This window comes from Phocoena sinus, chromosome 15 (genome assembly GCF_008692025.1).
Source record: "Phocoena sinus isolate mPhoSin1 chromosome 15, mPhoSin1.pri, whole genome shotgun sequence".
NCBI lineage: Eukaryota > Metazoa > Chordata > Mammalia > Artiodactyla > Phocoenidae > Phocoena > Phocoena sinus.
In genome coordinates, this window is record NC_045777.1 from 16,545,817 (window position 1) to 16,562,624 (window position 16,808).

Genomic DNA, 16,808 nt, shown 5'->3' on the forward strand with positions numbered 1-16,808 from the left:
AGATGGAGAATCAAGCCCAAAAGAAAAGAGAGTTAGCCAAGGCCACACTACCACTAAGAGTCAAAGCCATAGCTGGGACTCGGAGGCTGGTTCTCCCTCCCTTACCCAACAATAGCTCCCACATTCACACCCTTTACAATTTGACAGAGATCCCCAGGTGCTGCCGTGAGCTACCCCAAGATGCTCTTTGGAGCTGATGCAAAACATTTTGTTTTGTGTCACACCTGTGGTGACAGCTGAGTGAAACTGAATGGTCACAGTCGTTCTGCTCAGAAACCACACATGCGTTCCATGTAATCGGAGTTTCAGAATGAATCAGGTTTCCAAACTCTCCTCTCTCCATCTAATCGCATGTCTGTATATGGTAACCTTTAGAAAATGTGTCTAATAATTAGTCATCTTGGCCTAGTTAAAGAAAACAGTATGTTCTCCAATTTCGCTCTGTTTTCAACAAGAAAGTGATGCCGACCGTAATTTTCACCATGGTGAAAATGTGCTTCTCAGTTGGCCCTGCCGTCAAACCATCAACCTAGACAACTTCAGTGCCCACACCTGCCCGGTGCTTTCCCACAGCTCACCCTTTAATCAGGCTGTGCCCCCCAGGTGCCCTCCCCGCACACACACATCTATTGACACCAACTGTGTACTGGGCCCTATCTGAGACGTTTTGGACTCATCATTACACTTAATCATCTTTGCAAAACAAATCTTACTGCCCCATTTTGGAAATGAAAAAGTTAAGAGCCTGAGAGTCCCTGCCTACTCTCCAAATCCCAGGTCCAGGCCCTCTCCCCCTTTCTCTCTGCACTCTAGCCAAGCTGCCTCCTTGCAGTTCCTCAAAGGCAGTGAGCCCATTCTCACCCCAGGGCCTTTGCACACACACAGTCCTCCATCTGAAATGCTCTTCCTCCCGACTCTTTGCCTAGGTAACTCCTACTCACCCTTCAGATCTCAATTCAAGCATAATCTCCTAAGGGAAGAACCCCTCACACCTTCCCACGTGGTCCCATAGTTCTTTACTCACATCACACCAGCCTTCCTCTCCTTTCAAAGCAGCTATATCTCAACCTGTCACTTCATGTCTATGGGATGATTTGCTATTATCTGACCTTCCCACAAAAGCATGAACTCCAGCAACGTAGGGATGGGGCATCTTGTCCACCACTCTGTTCCCACACCTCAAAAGAACACATAATAAGAGTTTAGTTACTACACTGGATGGATGATGGATAAATGGGCGGATGGATGGATGATTACAAAATCTAAAAACCAAAAACAAAGACAAAAAACTTTCCATCCACCCGGGTAAGAGATGGGACCAGAATGCAAAGCCCAAAGCCTCCGACCTGTCGCACTTGCTCTGCTCTGCCTGATGGTCACCCACTCCCACAGCACCAGCACAGCCAGCACAAACACACAGGACGCTCACAGGCACACGCAACCCCCAGACTCTGAACCTAGAAGACTGTGCCCACTTCCGTAGAGCAATCTACGGAAGCAAAACTCTCCAGGCGGTAACCGTCCTGTCCAGACTGTCCCCGCACACCCTCCACACACATCACATCCCACATCCCACATGCCTGGAGCTTCCGAGGTGCCGATTCAATGGATCCAGAGAGATGCGGTGAGCCACCCCCTGGAGAAGCTGTGATGGCCGCAGAAGCTGGGGGCGTGCTGCCCTCTGGTGGTCATGGTGGCGCTGCAGCTGCTAGGCTTCCCGAAGGACAGTGGCCCATATTGGCCGCGCACCTTCGTTCCATCCCTGACTCAACAGTGACCTCTCCAGGACTTCTTTCTCTTTGCAAATGGAACACAGTGTTTTCCAAACTTTGGCTCTTCAGGTAGCATCACAATTTTGCCCATCTCCTATGACATCAGCTCTATTTTTTTTTTTTGTCTCTAAATGTTAGTGTATAAAATAACTTTTTTCCCCTTTTTTTGGCCACACCATGTGGCTTGTGGGATCTTAGTTCCCTGACCAGGGGTTGAACCCAGGCTGACCAAAGTGAAAGCATGGAGTCCTAACCACTGGACCACCAGGGAATTCCCTAAAATAACTCATTTAAAAAAAAGAAACTTGAATCTTCACAGTAGATGGGGGAAAAAAACAATTTTACTCACTATAAATAGGACAGGGGAGGGAGATATGGAGGAGTGGGGAAAAAAGAAAACAAGGATTACCAAAAATTTTTTACAATAAAGATTACCATTTGACAAACAAATATAAATAATGATTTGCCCGGGCGGTGAAAGTATAAAGAACAGCGCAGAAATTATCATAAAAGTCAGGATAGGGGTGATCTCTGGGTGAAGGAAGGAGGCTGTAATTGGGAAAGGATAGTGGGAGTTCCCAGAAACCCAACTCCCCTTAATCTGAGAAGTAGTTACAATCATGTGTTAACCTGGACATATGAGTTGACTGCATTTTTTTCTGTATTTTTATCTCACAATAAAAAAAAGTGATGAAACTTAAAAATAAGCAGTGAAATACAAATAATTTACAACCACACACCTGAAAATAAGGGAGATGACATCGAGCAGCGGTGTTAGGGGTGGGGACCCACCTGGCTCTGGGATGCTGGGAAGAGCTCTCAGTCTCCTGATAAAACAGCTGGGCAGGGCCAGGAGCCCCGCCTGGATAAATGCTCCAGAAACAGGGTGACCAGCAAGGGGTCTCCCAGGTGATCCACCTCCAGGCAGCAGCCACCCGACCCCACCCCAACCCCCCTTCCTTCCTTCCTGGGGGGCGGGCAAGGCTGAGATTAAAGCTCAAAGCTGGGGCTTCCCTGCTGGCGCAGTGGTTGTGAGTCTGCCTGCCGATGCAGGGGACACGGGTTCGTGTCCCGGTCCGGGAGGATCCCACATGCCGTGGAGCAGCTAAGCCTGGGAGCCACAACTACTGAGCCCACGCACAGCAACTACTGAAGCCCGTGCGCCTAGAGCCCGTGCTCTGCAACAAGAGAAGCCACCGCAATGAGAAGCCCGTGCACCTCAACGACGAGTAGTCCCTGATCGCTGCAACTAGAGAAAGACCACGCGCAAAAACCAAAAAACAAAAAAAGCTCAAAGCTTGGAGCATGTCTGTGGTGGCCGGGCTGCTGTCCGAGGGTCTTGGGGCCAGGGTGAAGAAAACAACATGAACCCACTCTCGGGGGACAGTTATCACCCCAATCACCAGGCGGGCTGCTCTGGTTCAGTTAACCTTCAAGGGTTAGTCACTGACACTGTCCATTCTGATTGGTTGAGTCCTGCACCGTGCCAGTTGTTAAATATGTTTGTGATCAGCTGATATTCATTAAAGCATGTGTGTAACTGTTAACCGAAGCACTGCCCACCGAAACCCCATCGCACATCGCTCACATACCTCCAGTGGGGCATGTACCGAGCCTCAGGGCAGGCGAGGCTTTACCCGGCCCCTCCCAGGGCGGCTCTAAGGATGCAAACATCACCACCAGGCAATCACCAGCGCGGAGCCCGTACAGAGGAACGTGGGAGCTGGGACGCTCCAGGTACAGGTGAGCATGTTGAGGCCCAGAGCATGAAAGGAATTCCGCCGGAGAACTCACAAGTGTTCTGCTGTCTGTTTCTTATCTAATCCTTACAACACCCCTGCCCAGGAGCAGCTGGGGAAACTGAGGCCAGACGCAGCAACCACCATTCTTTCCCTCGACTGGATTTTTGTTTTGTTTTGTTTTTTTCATTTTTCTCCTCTTTTCCATGTGCCTTTCCTTCAAGGAACCCTGCTGCTGACTCACTGAGTGCCGACCCCTCCCTGTCCCGCCTTATTAAGCCCGCCCCCATTTTTATCAAATGTGTGTGTCCAAGCATAGTGAGGAAATCTGGAAGAACAGACCCCATCATGTTTTCTTCTTTCTACATTTTTTCATTTTCTGATTCCTTTTTATAATAAGGTTTGAAAATGAGAAAATACAGTTGTGTGTTAAGGAAATACAGCAGTGCAGTTTTGGACCATGAGCTCTAATACAAGAATGAGGAGGTGGTGGGGGTGGAGGCATCCTCTGCCTTCTAGTTGCTAAGTGACCCTAGGCAAGTCCTTCCCCTGCCTGGGCCTCAGTCTCCCCATCTATTCAATCAGAAGGATGTGCTAGCTATTCTTCATCTCCAACCCCTACTCCACCCCACCCATTTTCCCACCCTGCTCTGTGCCCCAGAAGTTGGCCTCTGCGGTCTGCACCACCCAGACACACTTGCTGGCTGGCTTCTGGGTCCCAGAAGCTGGGAGGAGAGAGAAAAGGCAATATTTCTTCCCTGCTGGCTTCCTCCTTTGGGTCACGTTTCTGGCAGTAGCTCAGCCCTCTCCGTGAGTACAGCTCCTGCGGGGCAGCCCCTGCTTTATGTCTCCAGTTCTCAGTGGAGCCCCCATCCCCTGCCCTTGTCCACCCACCCTCTCATTCTTCCCACTGTTGCTCTTCCATAGGACCCTGATGCCTGGGTTGGGTCCCTTTACCCACCATTTTTCCCCTCACTAAATCCACCTGAATTGGATTCCGTTCCCTGCTGGAACCTCAAGTAACACAAGGATTTGGTTAGTCTATGCAGCAAGTATAAATTTCCCAGACCACGTCCCCGGTATAAGAAACCTATTTCCCTATTTCTTCATATTTAAACTCATTCTAGCTTTTAAGCTCCCATTTCCACTGAAGGTAGGGAAACAAAGTGCAAACATTAAACAGAACAGCCACTTCACTCCACTCCTCTTTCAGTAAATGCCCCTTGTCTTCAGGTTTCACGGGCGCACTCCGAGCCAGAGCCCAGAGGCAAGGTGGGGAGGCATCACATGGCGCACCAGCACCTGGGAGGGTTGTCGGGCTGGGAGTGGCGCTCAGCCCTCACTGGGCTCTGAGTCGGGGTCCCCCTGATTCCTGTTGCTGCAGGAACTACAGTTCGGCCAAGGCCCCTGGTAATTCCTGAGACCCTGAGGCCCACTCAGGACAGCATACACACTCAGACACATGCACACCCTCTCTGGGGGCTTGAGGGCTCTAGCCTGCCCCTCGATGCTGTGCTGGAGTCGCTGGCCTCACCGATGCTGTCCTCAGGCTGCTCCATTTCTACACTTCCCTCGGCCACTCTGCTCCACCAGTCGGGCGCCATATTGGGCTTCTCTATGAGGCCTTCCCTACAACATTAACTGGGGTTGACTTGGAGGATGGGATGCTGGACACATTCTCGGGAACCCGGTAATTCTAAACCCTAACCACAGCCCCTCCGTCTGGTCCTTCCACACTCGCTAATTGAACTCATCTCCTTTAGGGCAGGAGAACATTCTTCACTGCCACCCGTTCTTCCCCACCCTGTGGTTTATGGTGTAAATTGTGTGCTCTGGGTCCCCTTGGCTTTGTGTGTGATATGCCAAGCCAAGCTTTGAGAACTAAAAAAACAAGCGAACAGACACATTTTTCTCTCTCCTGCATCTGGCTCTTGGAATCAAGCACTTTGGAACTCAAAACTCTAGAAGCTGACTCTCAGTTGCCCAGGCTTCTCAGGGATCCTCCCTTCCCTGGGGTCTCAGCCTCAAGGTCCACTCTTAGCAATAGGGATGATCTTCAATGTCACTTGTAGCTGCGACCAGCTCCAAATCATTCACTTACTCATTCAGTTAACAACTATTTCTTGGGTACTGTCAGGCACCAGGTGCTATGCTGGGCACTGGGAATACAGTAGAGAATTGAAACAGACACGATCCATGTCTTTGGGGAGCCTGGAGCCTCCTGGGGAAGGCAGGTGCTCATCAGAAGAGGGACAGTAATGAATGTAAAGTGACAATGGCATAAAGCGCTGTGAAAGAGAGGCACTGGGGCTACAAGGGCAAAGAATAGAGGAGTTTACCCTAGCAAGGAGTTTGGGGCGGGGGGGTTGAGCTCTGAAGGCAGTGTAGGAGCTTAACCACACAAAGAGAGGAAACCAGAGGTTCAAAGCAGGAGATGCCAAGGGCCCTTGGTGGCAGAGAGCACAGAGCCCGTGAGAGGCTGAGAAGAACAGAGAAGCAGAAACATGCTCCAGGCCCAGCTAGGTGTGCAGGGTCTTTAGGACACCTGAAGAATCCTAAGAGTATCTTTTGTTTTATTATTATTAAACCATAGGTGATTTATGATATTATATTAGTTTCAGGTGTACAACATAGCTATTCAAAATTTTTATAGATTATACTCTATGTAAAGTTAGTATAAAATATTGACTACGTTCCCTGTGCTGTACAATATGTCCTTGCAGCTTAGTTATTTTATACATAGCAGTTTGTACCCCTTAATCCTCTACCCCTATCTTTCCCCTCCCCCATATCTTAATAGCAGTGGGAAGCAGCGGGGTGGGGGGTGGCACTGTATCTGGATTTCTAGGTATTCCCTGTGAGTCTGGTGTAGACAGAGGTCAGAGGGGAGGTGGGGAGACTAGTTAGGAGACCTTAGACCAGAGCAGAGACAATAGTCCCTAGAATTAGTGCAGTGGTGATGGGATGAAGAAATCTGGATAGATTCAAAAGCTGCCCCGAAGTTAAGAGTGGTGGGACTTGGTGATGGATTCGACATGGGTGGGGTGGGGGGGAGGAGTGAGGGAAAGAAAGATTAGGGTCCCTGTTCTGCAGGAGTGGATAGAAGTGGACAGGTGATGGCATGGTCAGCTGAGACGGGAACTCTGACACAGGACCAGGTAGGGCAGGAAGGTTGTTTTTAGACGGTTTGGGGCAGGCTAGGCGTGAGGGTCCCGTGAGATGTCCAAGGGGAGGCGCCAGTTAGCAAAGTGGATTTGTGGGTTTGCACTCAGCAGGTGGTTTGGATCTTGGTGAGTTGTCTGCACACAGACAGGAAGAGTGAGAAGAGCAAACAGAGCCCCAAGGACTCCCGCGTTCGATGGCCTGGTGGCAGAGGACAAGACTGAAGAACCCAAACAGCGAATTCAAGCGTAGGGTAGAAACAGTACAAAGAAAATAGAAACTAATGACAACCAGAATGCAAAACTGCAGGGCTGCCTACAAATAATGAGGCATGAAACCCACTCCCAATTATCAGAAATAAGGATTAAAGCTGAAGATACACAGTACGTTAAAATAATTTATTATGAATAACAATGATTATAACCATCTGCCTGTAAAAATCCCAAATAATTTCCCCCTAAAATGAGAGATAAGAGAGGAAGGAAAAGCATATGATGGGAAATCAAGATTTCTGTATTTAAGATAACCTCTGGTATATAAAAACAAGAGGTATGACTTCTAACCCACCCAAGGAAACTAACTGGAGAAAGCATGGCTCGTTAGAAACAAAACGACAGAAGTAAACCAAACATAATAGGTGACACAATAAATGTGCACAGATTAAATTCATCCAAGACGTAGATTGGATCCCAAACCCAAATCCAAATTGTTAGACTTCAAAGTGAGGTTTTCCTGATATCTGATGGAAGACCCAGGAATACCAAACCCTGCGCTGGAGGACCCAGGAATACCAATACCAAACGACCCCTTCTCATGACGTTCCCAAGAGACAGACTCTCCAAAAACAAAAGAAAATAGAAAACAAGTTTCCACATTATTATGTTTAGGCTTGAGCCCTAACAAGGACAAGGACACCAGTTCATGGGTTGCCAGATACAGCAAGTAAAAATACAGGATGCCCATTTACATTTGATTTCAGATGAACACCAAAGAATTCTTTACTTTTTAATTTTTTTTTAATAAAAATGATATTTGCCTTGGAGAAATACAGGTCACGCAAGAAATGACAAAACAGCAACAAAATAAACCCCCAAAACGGACACGTGATTATGATACAGCACCTCCGGCCACAACAGCATTTATTAATGAATATTAAAAAGTAATTTTATTATTTTTGTCTGCTCTTTCCCCAGCTTTAACTACTTGTTTTTGGAAGCTTGAGTTTCTAAGAAAATTCCACAGCTATCCCAGCCCCTACGATGTGACTGAGGTTAAAATCCCATTCCCGCCGTAGGGAAATACATTTCTATCCTCGGGGATTCTGAGCTAGACCTTAGGAAGTTAAAAAAAAACAAAAGGTGCTTTCATTAGGATCCTTCGAACATGGGGAAAATGCAGCCACTGTGCATTGAAACATGATCCAGTTTGGATACATAAGTATATTTTCAGCCTAAGTATGTCCCATGCAATAGTTGGGACATACTTGAGCTAAAGAGGGACCATTATTTGAAATTCAAGTTTAACTGGGTGGCCTATATTTTATGTAGCCACCCATCATGCCATAGCAGGTATATTAGAAAAATGAGATCCAGGAAAGAGGGAGATGGCACCCACCCAGCCACGTAAAGGGGAACGTGGACTAGCAGGTGACCTTCCCACTAGTAAAAGCGGGCTCACCGGGCTTCCCTGGTGGCGCAGTGGTTGAGAGTCCGCCTGCCGATGCGGGAGACACGGGTTCGTGCCCCGATCCGGGAGGATCCCACATGCCGTGGAGAGGCTGGGCCCGTGAGCCATGGCCGCTGAGCCTGCGCGTCCGGAGCCTGTGCTCCGCAACGGGAGAGGCCACAATAGTGAAAGGCCTGCGTACTGCAAAAAAAAAAAGTATGTAGATTGTTGCTTTAGACATAATTGTGTGACTATTGCACACTCTAGTGTAAACCTAACAAGGGAGAGTTCGGGGCAGGGGGGTGGGTAGGAAGCACCCCATCACTATATGATCTTCCTCCAGGGATGCTTGGAAGGGGATGCTGGCACTGGGAGAGAAGCTGGCCTGAATGTCATCAGAAGTCTCTCCGAGGGAATGCCCTGGAGGTCCCTCCAGGGAATGGAGGACTCCGTGCTTCCACTGCAGGGGCCAGGTGTTCGATCCCTGGTCAGGGAAATAAGATGCTGCTCGCTGCACAGCACAGCCAAAATAAACAAACAAACAAACAAAAAAAGAATTCTCTCCAAGCCTGAAGGATTCGGATTCATAGTGACTCTGATTCTCCATCCCACCCCATAATGATAATTGCTGACTTGGCTGGCCAAGACACACAAGTTTTCATCTTCAGGAAACATTGTTTCTGCACATTCTATGACCTCTTCTCCATGCCTGCTTTTCCAGCTGTTGGCAGCATCTCTCAAGATGATCAGAGTGGGAAGGGAGGGAGAGAAAGCAGATCTGACCTCGCTTGCATTATTAGTCTCTGACATGCACAGGCCTGAGAACTGCTGCCCAGACAGGTGTGTCTGCATCCCTCTCTCCCCTCCTGTTGCCATGGTGAGTGACCTGTCAGGTCCCAGGCATGAAGTAGATGCTTGGAGAAGGCTGCAGGCTGGAGGACCATTCAAGACGTCTGTTAAAAACATTAACAAGCCAGGCCTTCCCTCCCTCTGTAATGGATTAAATGTTAGCCTGCCCTGCTAATGGGTGCTTGGCCACTAACAAACATACAACAGCTGATGCCCTGTTCCTCATTATGTGGATTTCAGTGACAGAAGAAATGCTTTCATTATCATCTCCATTAGCAGACTTACAGATGCTTGAATCACTTGAGTCTGGGCCACCCCTGGTCACAAGCATGAAAGAGGCTATGGGACTAGGAACAAAAAAACATTGTCAACATCATCAACAAACACCATCCTGGGCTTTGGGGACACATCAGAGCAGATGCTGAACCACTTGTTAGCTCCCAGTAGGGCCAAGAGTTCCTTCAATACTGGGTTGCAGGCTTAGAGGAAATGGGCTCTCTGTCACGTAAATGGTGTGGAAGTTACAATTTACCAAGGACTCCTTCTCAGCAAAGTATACCAGGAGCCGTGCTTGTGTATAGGACATTCAAGTTGGTGGTGGGATACAGCAAGCATGACTCTGCAGGTCTCTCATTCCTCACAGGGCACAGCTCAGCTTCGTTGGAGACACTAGGATTCCCATCAGTGCATAGTAAGGTCCTGGCCAGAACCCAGGAAGCCCCCAGTGAGCACTGGTTGAGCGTTTTTCACCAAGTCTGAGCTAGGACTTTGGGTTTTCTCTCTTGGGGAGAAGGCATGCTCTGTATGTGTGGAGAAAAGTGAAAAAAATACTGGTGACAAAAAGAACAGAATGGGGACATTCTTAGGACTCTTGTCAAAGTTCCTATTCGCCTCCTTCTGTGCATGTGACAGGCCTGTAGTTCCTCAACCCCTGAAGTTGGGTGTGGCCATGAAACTCACTTTGGACAATGAAATGTCAGTAGAATGAACATTTATCATTTCAGTGGAAGTAAAAGAATAAGGTAGAAGTGATCATTGAAGAGACAATGCCTGACCATTTTCCAAAACAAATGAAAGACACTAATCCATAGATTCCTGAGGTCCAACCAACAAATCAAAGGAAAGAATAAATAAAAAGAAATCCACAGGTCGACATCGTAGTGAAACTGTAGGAAAACCAAAGATACATTCTTTGAAACAGACCTATGGAAAGACATAGATTCACTTCAAAAAAAGCGAGGTAACCATGGGATTCTGAATTCTTAACCATAGGATAGAAGTTAGAAAGAAACTGGGCTCTGCTTCAACCTGAAGAAAGAAAATAGCACAGCTACTCTCAGCAAAAATAACTTCGAGAAGGAGGGTGAAATAAATACACTTTCAGACAAACGAAATCGAAAGAGTTTGTCAAGAGGAAATTCTAAAAAAAGAAAACTTTGAGCAGAAACAAAGTGATCCCACATGGTGAGTCTGAGATGCAAAAGCAGATAGAAGTAAATGTGAGCACAAGTGTAAACAAACCAGCAATACTATCTTGTGACGTTTCCTTTAAAATTAGGCTGAAATACAGGGCACAATAACATAATAAGTCAGGAGGGAAGCAAATGAAGAAAAAGCCCGGTATTATCCAGGAAGAGGGGAATACTTATCAACTTTAAGCCTTGATAAGTTATCTATAAATGTTTTCATTGTAGAGTAACCACGAAACGATTAGTTCTACAATGCATAACTTACAAAATAGTGAAAGAAATGGGAAGGCTTTTTTAACGTCTATTTAAAATAAGGGAAGAAAGGAGAAAAAAAATGAACCAAAGAGTAGGCTAGGAAGCACAAAATAAGATGGTAGGTTTAAACCCAAATATATCAGAAATTATATTAAACATGTAGGTTTAAAGACAGGTAAATAATAAATTAGGAGTTTGGGATTAGCAGATACAAATTATTATATATAAAATAGATAAACAACAAGGTCTCACTGTATAGCACAGGGAACTATATTCAATATCCTGTAATAAACCATAATGGAAAAGAATATATATATATATATCTGAATCACTTTGCTGTACACCAGAAACTAACACAATATTATAAATCTACTATACTTCAATTTAAGAAAAAGACAACAGTTTTGAATGGCAGCTTTCCCCAAGCCCACCTTGTCCCTTGAAAGCGATGGGCAACAAGCAGCCTCTTTCTGATGACACACGCTGCCCATTGTGACTGTCCGTGACTGCCCCGAGACATCACATAGCTTGAGTCAGAGGCAAGGGCGGGCTGCCACATACCTTCTTCACCTGCCTGAGGGGCTGCTGTGGTTTGGGCTCTTGCATCTGCTTTGTGTGGTTCTTCTGTCTCATGTGCCATTTGATGACTGTCTGCTCTCTGTGCAGCTGCTCCTAATAGCCCCTTGTCCTTCAACCCACCGCTCGTGGTCTCAAAGAACAGGGAGCACAGGTTGTTCTGACATGCGCCAACAGAGTTCCAAGGGCCAACACTGGCAGAGGACTGCTCCATCTTTCTTACCAAAGGGCTTTGCCACGAAGGACGTTTCATTCTGACTCCGGGCATCGGACTCCTCTGCTTCAAGAACTATTTCCCATGGAGCCAGAAGCCTTAGGAATTTGCCCTTACAACCCTCAACACCGAATCCCACTCAGAAGATTTCAATACCACCTGGCATCATGCAGGAGAAAGAACCCCCAAAAAGCCAAAAAGATGGCCAGCTGCAAATACAACGCCTGCCACGTGTTCCCCATCAAAAAGCTGGAGGAGCACGAGGCTGCCTGTGTCAACAGAAGCACAGTGGAGGAAGAGGACAGCTCGAGCCCTCTGAAGTTCAGCCTTCCGAGTTCAGAGCAGAACGGAAACACACCTCCAGTGTCCCCCTGGCTCCCCAGCTCCGATGTCTGGAATGTAGATAGCACGAATTCCCACCCCATGTTTGTCCTTAAGACTTTTGTTCCCCAAAAGCTTACTTGTGAAATCGACGCGAGAGAGTCAGAGAGAGAGGACCACACCCCATCCCTGACCCCCCGGCCAGAAGATCATCAGACCAGGAGAGTAAACCACCAGCCGCAGAAAGGAGATGCGGGCGTGTTAAATGCATGAAAGCAGATGCAACTCACCAGAATAAAAGGCATACAAAGTCAACTACAGTGGGATGCTTCTTTTTACCTAACGGATAGGTTTAATAACACTCTGCTGACAAAAATGGGACAAAATGGGCACTTTCATAACATTGGTAAGAGAACGTAAGTTGGTGAACTTCCCTGGAGGGCAATTTGACAATAGCTATAAAAATTATCAACGTGATGGAGTAATTCTACTTCTGGGTTTTCCTCCTGTAATATGTTCACACACGTGGACAATGAGGTAAGTACAAGGGTATTCGTGGCAGCATCACGTGTAGCAGCAAAAGGTCCGAACTGATCTAAATATCCGTTGGGAGTATTTGATTAAATAAATGATGGTGCCGCCATGTGAGGGAATAGTATGCTACCGTGAAAAAGAGCGAGGGCTCTCTTTCCGTAAGACGTGGAAAGGCTAAGACATGTTGTTTAACTCAGAGACGAGCACGCTTTTTCCATAAAAGTCCAGAGAGTAAATATTTCAGGCTTTGCGAGTCATATGGTCTCTGTCACAACTATCCAGCTCTGCCTTGGTAACATGACAGCAGCCACAGGAAATATGTAGACCATGAACAGAACTGTTTACAGAAACCGGTGATGGGCTGGATTTGGCCTGTGGTCTGTTGTATGCCAAGCCCTACTGCAACGGATCAAAGCCAAGTCCATGCCACTGTTTTTGTAGATTTGTGGAAGAGGACTGTGTAGGGATGTGTTTGTACTTGCATAGAATTTCTCTTCAAGGGTACATTAGTACAGGGGTCTTCCCACAAAGCCTGAAATGTTCTCTGTCTGATCCCTTACAGAAAATAAGTGCTGCCCTCTTCCCTAACATCAGCTGCCCCAGGGAAGACAACTAGGTGATTGCAGGACAGGGAAGAGAGAGAGAGTTTTTACCTATAGTACCTTTTATATATGAACACACTTGAATGCATCATCTGGTCAAAAAATTAAAATACACATTTTTTCTAAAACAGCAAAAGACTTAAATCTTTTGAAAGTTTTTCAGAAGGAAGTCTTAACTGCTAAGTTTTTTTTAAGTACTCATAACTTTGTCACCCCTGGCCCCTTCAACTGTTTCTACAAAGTGTTACATAAAGATTTCTTCTTGGAAAAAAAGAGAAGTTCTGGGTGTTGGCCCTTGAAATTCCATGGTTAATAAAATGCTTGGACTAGAGAACTGCCACATAGGAAGTAGGTGAAATAAGAAAGTGGTGTGTAGGGCATATAGCCGCAAACTTTAGGTCACCAAGACCAGGAGGGCTTCCCTGGTGGCGCAGTGGTTGAGAGTCCGCCTGCCGATGCAGGGGACATGGGTTCGTGCCACTGAGCCTGTGCTCCGCAACGGGAGAGGCCATAACAGTGAGAGGCCCGCGTACCGCAAAAAAAAAAAGAAAAAAACAAGACCAGGAAAAAAAGAGTAATTTGGTTTGGTTTATTTTACTATTTTACTATTCTCTATTTTTATATAAATTTGAAATCTTACATAATAAAAATAGTTTAAAATATATTTTAATATATTTACAATATATTTTAATATAAAGATATATTATATCATACAATATTATATATTTTAATAAAAAGTTTTAAAAATACATATATAAATTTGAAATCTTCCATAATAAAAATAGTTTTAAAATATATTTTAATATATTTTTATAATATATTTAATATTATATATAATATATAAAATATATTAGATATATTATAAAAATATATATTGGGGGAGGGATAAATTCGGAGTTTGGGATTGGCAGATACAAATTATTATACATAAAATAGATAAACAGCAAGGTCCTACTGTATAGCACAGGGAACTATATTCAGTATCTTATAATAAACTACAATGGAAAAGAATATGAAAAAGAATATATATATATATATATATATATATATATATATATATATATAACTGAATCACTTTGCGATATACCAGAAGCTAACACAATATTGTAAATCAACTATACTTCAATTTTTTTAAATTTAAGCATATATATATTATATTATATATTATGTACAAATGTATATTATATATTATTACAAATGTATATTATATATTATATTTTTAATTAAAAGGTTTAAATATATATTTATATGCAATATATATTTTAAATATATATTATAGAAGATTTCAAATTTATATAAAAATAAGAGAGATAGTAAGATAAATTATATATGCATATATATGGTGTATGTGTGTGTATATATATATATATATATATATATATACTGAATGCAATGTGGTATCCTGGGTTGGATTCTGGAACAGAAAAAGATATTAGTGGAAAACCTGGTGAAATACAAATGAAGCCTGTAGTTCAGTTAACAGCATTCTACTGATGTGAATTTCTTAGTTTTGCTGAGTGCTTCCCTGGTGGCTCGGTGGTTGAGAATCCGCCTGCCGATGCAGGCGACACGGGTTCGAGCCCTGGTCTGGGAAGATCCCACATGCCGCGGAGCAACTAAGCCCGCGAGCCACAACTACTGAAGCCCGCGCGCCTAGAGGTGGTGTTCCGCAACAAGAGAAGCCACCGCAATGAGAAGCCCGCGCACCGCAACCAAGAGTAGCCCCAGCTTGCCGCAACAAGAGAAAAACTGGCACGTGGCAACGAAGACACAGGGCAGCCAAAAATAAATAAGTTAAAAAAACACTTGTTAGCAAGCGGTGACAGTGACCACAGCAAGCCAGTGCTGGGCTGGGTGCCAGTGATTGAATCAGAGCTGAATGGGCTGGGGAAAGGTAGGCCCCGCAGCCCTGGGTAGCGGGCGAACTTTCCAATCTCATGTTTGAGGATTCCTGGCAAAGGAGGAGCCTGGCAGAAAAGCCATGTGCTCAGGCAGAGGGGGCTCTGGCACAGCAGAGGAAGGAGGAAAGAAAGGGGGGCGACCCTGGGGCAGGTGCCTTGTCCGAGGCACAATCCTGAGGGGAAAGTACTTTTATTTCCAATATACAGATGTGAAAAGTGTCTCAAAGAAGCTAATTAAGTTGCCTTGGTTCACAAAGCTAGTAAGTGGCAAGTGGCCTAATGAAGAACCGATCCGCAGCAGCTCTACTCCTAAATTTGTAGAAACCAGAAATACGTATGTGAGTTTGCCAAAAGATGAGGACAGCTCTTCACAGCAGCACTATTTATAATGCCAACCTGAAAACACTCTACCGTCCTTCAGGAGAAATGGGCGTAATATGGAAATGTCCCACGATGAAACACAATACAGTCATGAGAATGAACCAACTATAACTACCCAGTCAGCACAGGTATCTTCACATAAAGTGAAATTCAGTTTACACAATGTTGTTTTGGAAAAAGCAAGATAAATTGATGGTGTTTGAATTCAGGATGGTGGTTACCCTTGGCGGGGTAGGGAGGGGGGTTCTGGGGTGCTGGTCATGGTCTACTTCTCAATCACCATACTGGTTACCTGAGTGTGTTCACTTTGTGAAAATTCATCCAGCTCATCACTTGGGATCTGTGTATTGTCCCGTATGTTGAAATTCCATGGAAAGTCCTGAGAAATTGAACCTATACCTAATGTAGATGCTTTCTCTACTGTTTCTGATTCCCTGGCTAAGAAACAGATGGTTACACGAAACAGGGCACTAAAGTGCTGGCCTTAACTGGGCTCACGTCCTGACTTGACCACGTTCTAGTAACTTCTGCTCAGAACAGTCAACTGAAACATGGACACTAACTTCTCGTTTGCAGGGTTCTTGTGGACAGAAAGAAATGAGAAAGCATTTTGTAACAATATCGTAAGAGCCCATGTTTTCTGAGCCCCAAGTGTGTGCCAGTGTTCTACTCAACCCCTTCAACAACTGGAAGGTTAAGGGTTCTCCCGTTTTATAGCCAAGAACTCCAAGGCTCAGAGCAGGAAAGAGCCAGGCTGGGATTCACATCCAGGTCTGTCTGATCCAAAGTCAGAGCTTTATCCATGGCTACCAGGAAAGCCCCGGAAAGCTTGCCAGGTGTCCTGGGTAACAATCAAGACACAGGCATCGTCACAATGGCTCTGGATTCCGGAATCCTTCCTCCCACTTATTTCCAACAAAGTTCCTGGTCTCCTAAGTTCCTCCTCCACGCTGTTGGGCCCACCGTGCACTGTTCATTTCCTCAGGGTTCTTTAGCCGACACGAGCTACCTTCCTATCGGCTAGTTATTGTCATATTAATGCTGTGTAACAAACCACTCCGACATTCAGTGGCTTCAAACAACATTCTTACCATGTGTCATTTGGGGGTTGGCTAATCTAGGTCCACAAAAAAAAGCAGAAAAAAGAAAAAAGGGACACCGCCACCAGCGCCTGCAGACCTCACGTTTTTTCCCAGTGCATAACACTGACAGAATTGATGATATGCTTGACCAGAAAATACAAATTTCAACACATTTCAAAGATCTGAAGCCACAGAGACTCTGCTCCCTGAACACAGAAGAATTAAGCTAGGAATCAACACTAAAGAACCATGAAGGCTTCCCTACCCGTCTAGTCCTAGCTGCCCT

At 45.5% G+C, this 16,808-nt stretch overlaps 1 protein-coding gene across 1 annotated transcript; it reads left to right on the forward strand.

Annotated features, from left to right (window-relative positions):
* The first annotated feature begins 11,650 nt into the window (after positions 1–11,650).
* GTSF1L (gametocyte specific factor 1 like) lies at positions 11,651–12,251 on the forward strand. The gene is given in 3 exon segments (XM_032603775.1): positions 11,651–12,064; positions 12,140–12,196; positions 12,198–12,251. Coding segments are annotated over 3 exon segments (390 nt in total). The 5' UTR covers positions 11,651–11,785.
* The last annotated feature ends 4,557 nt before the right edge of the window (positions 12,252–16,808 follow it).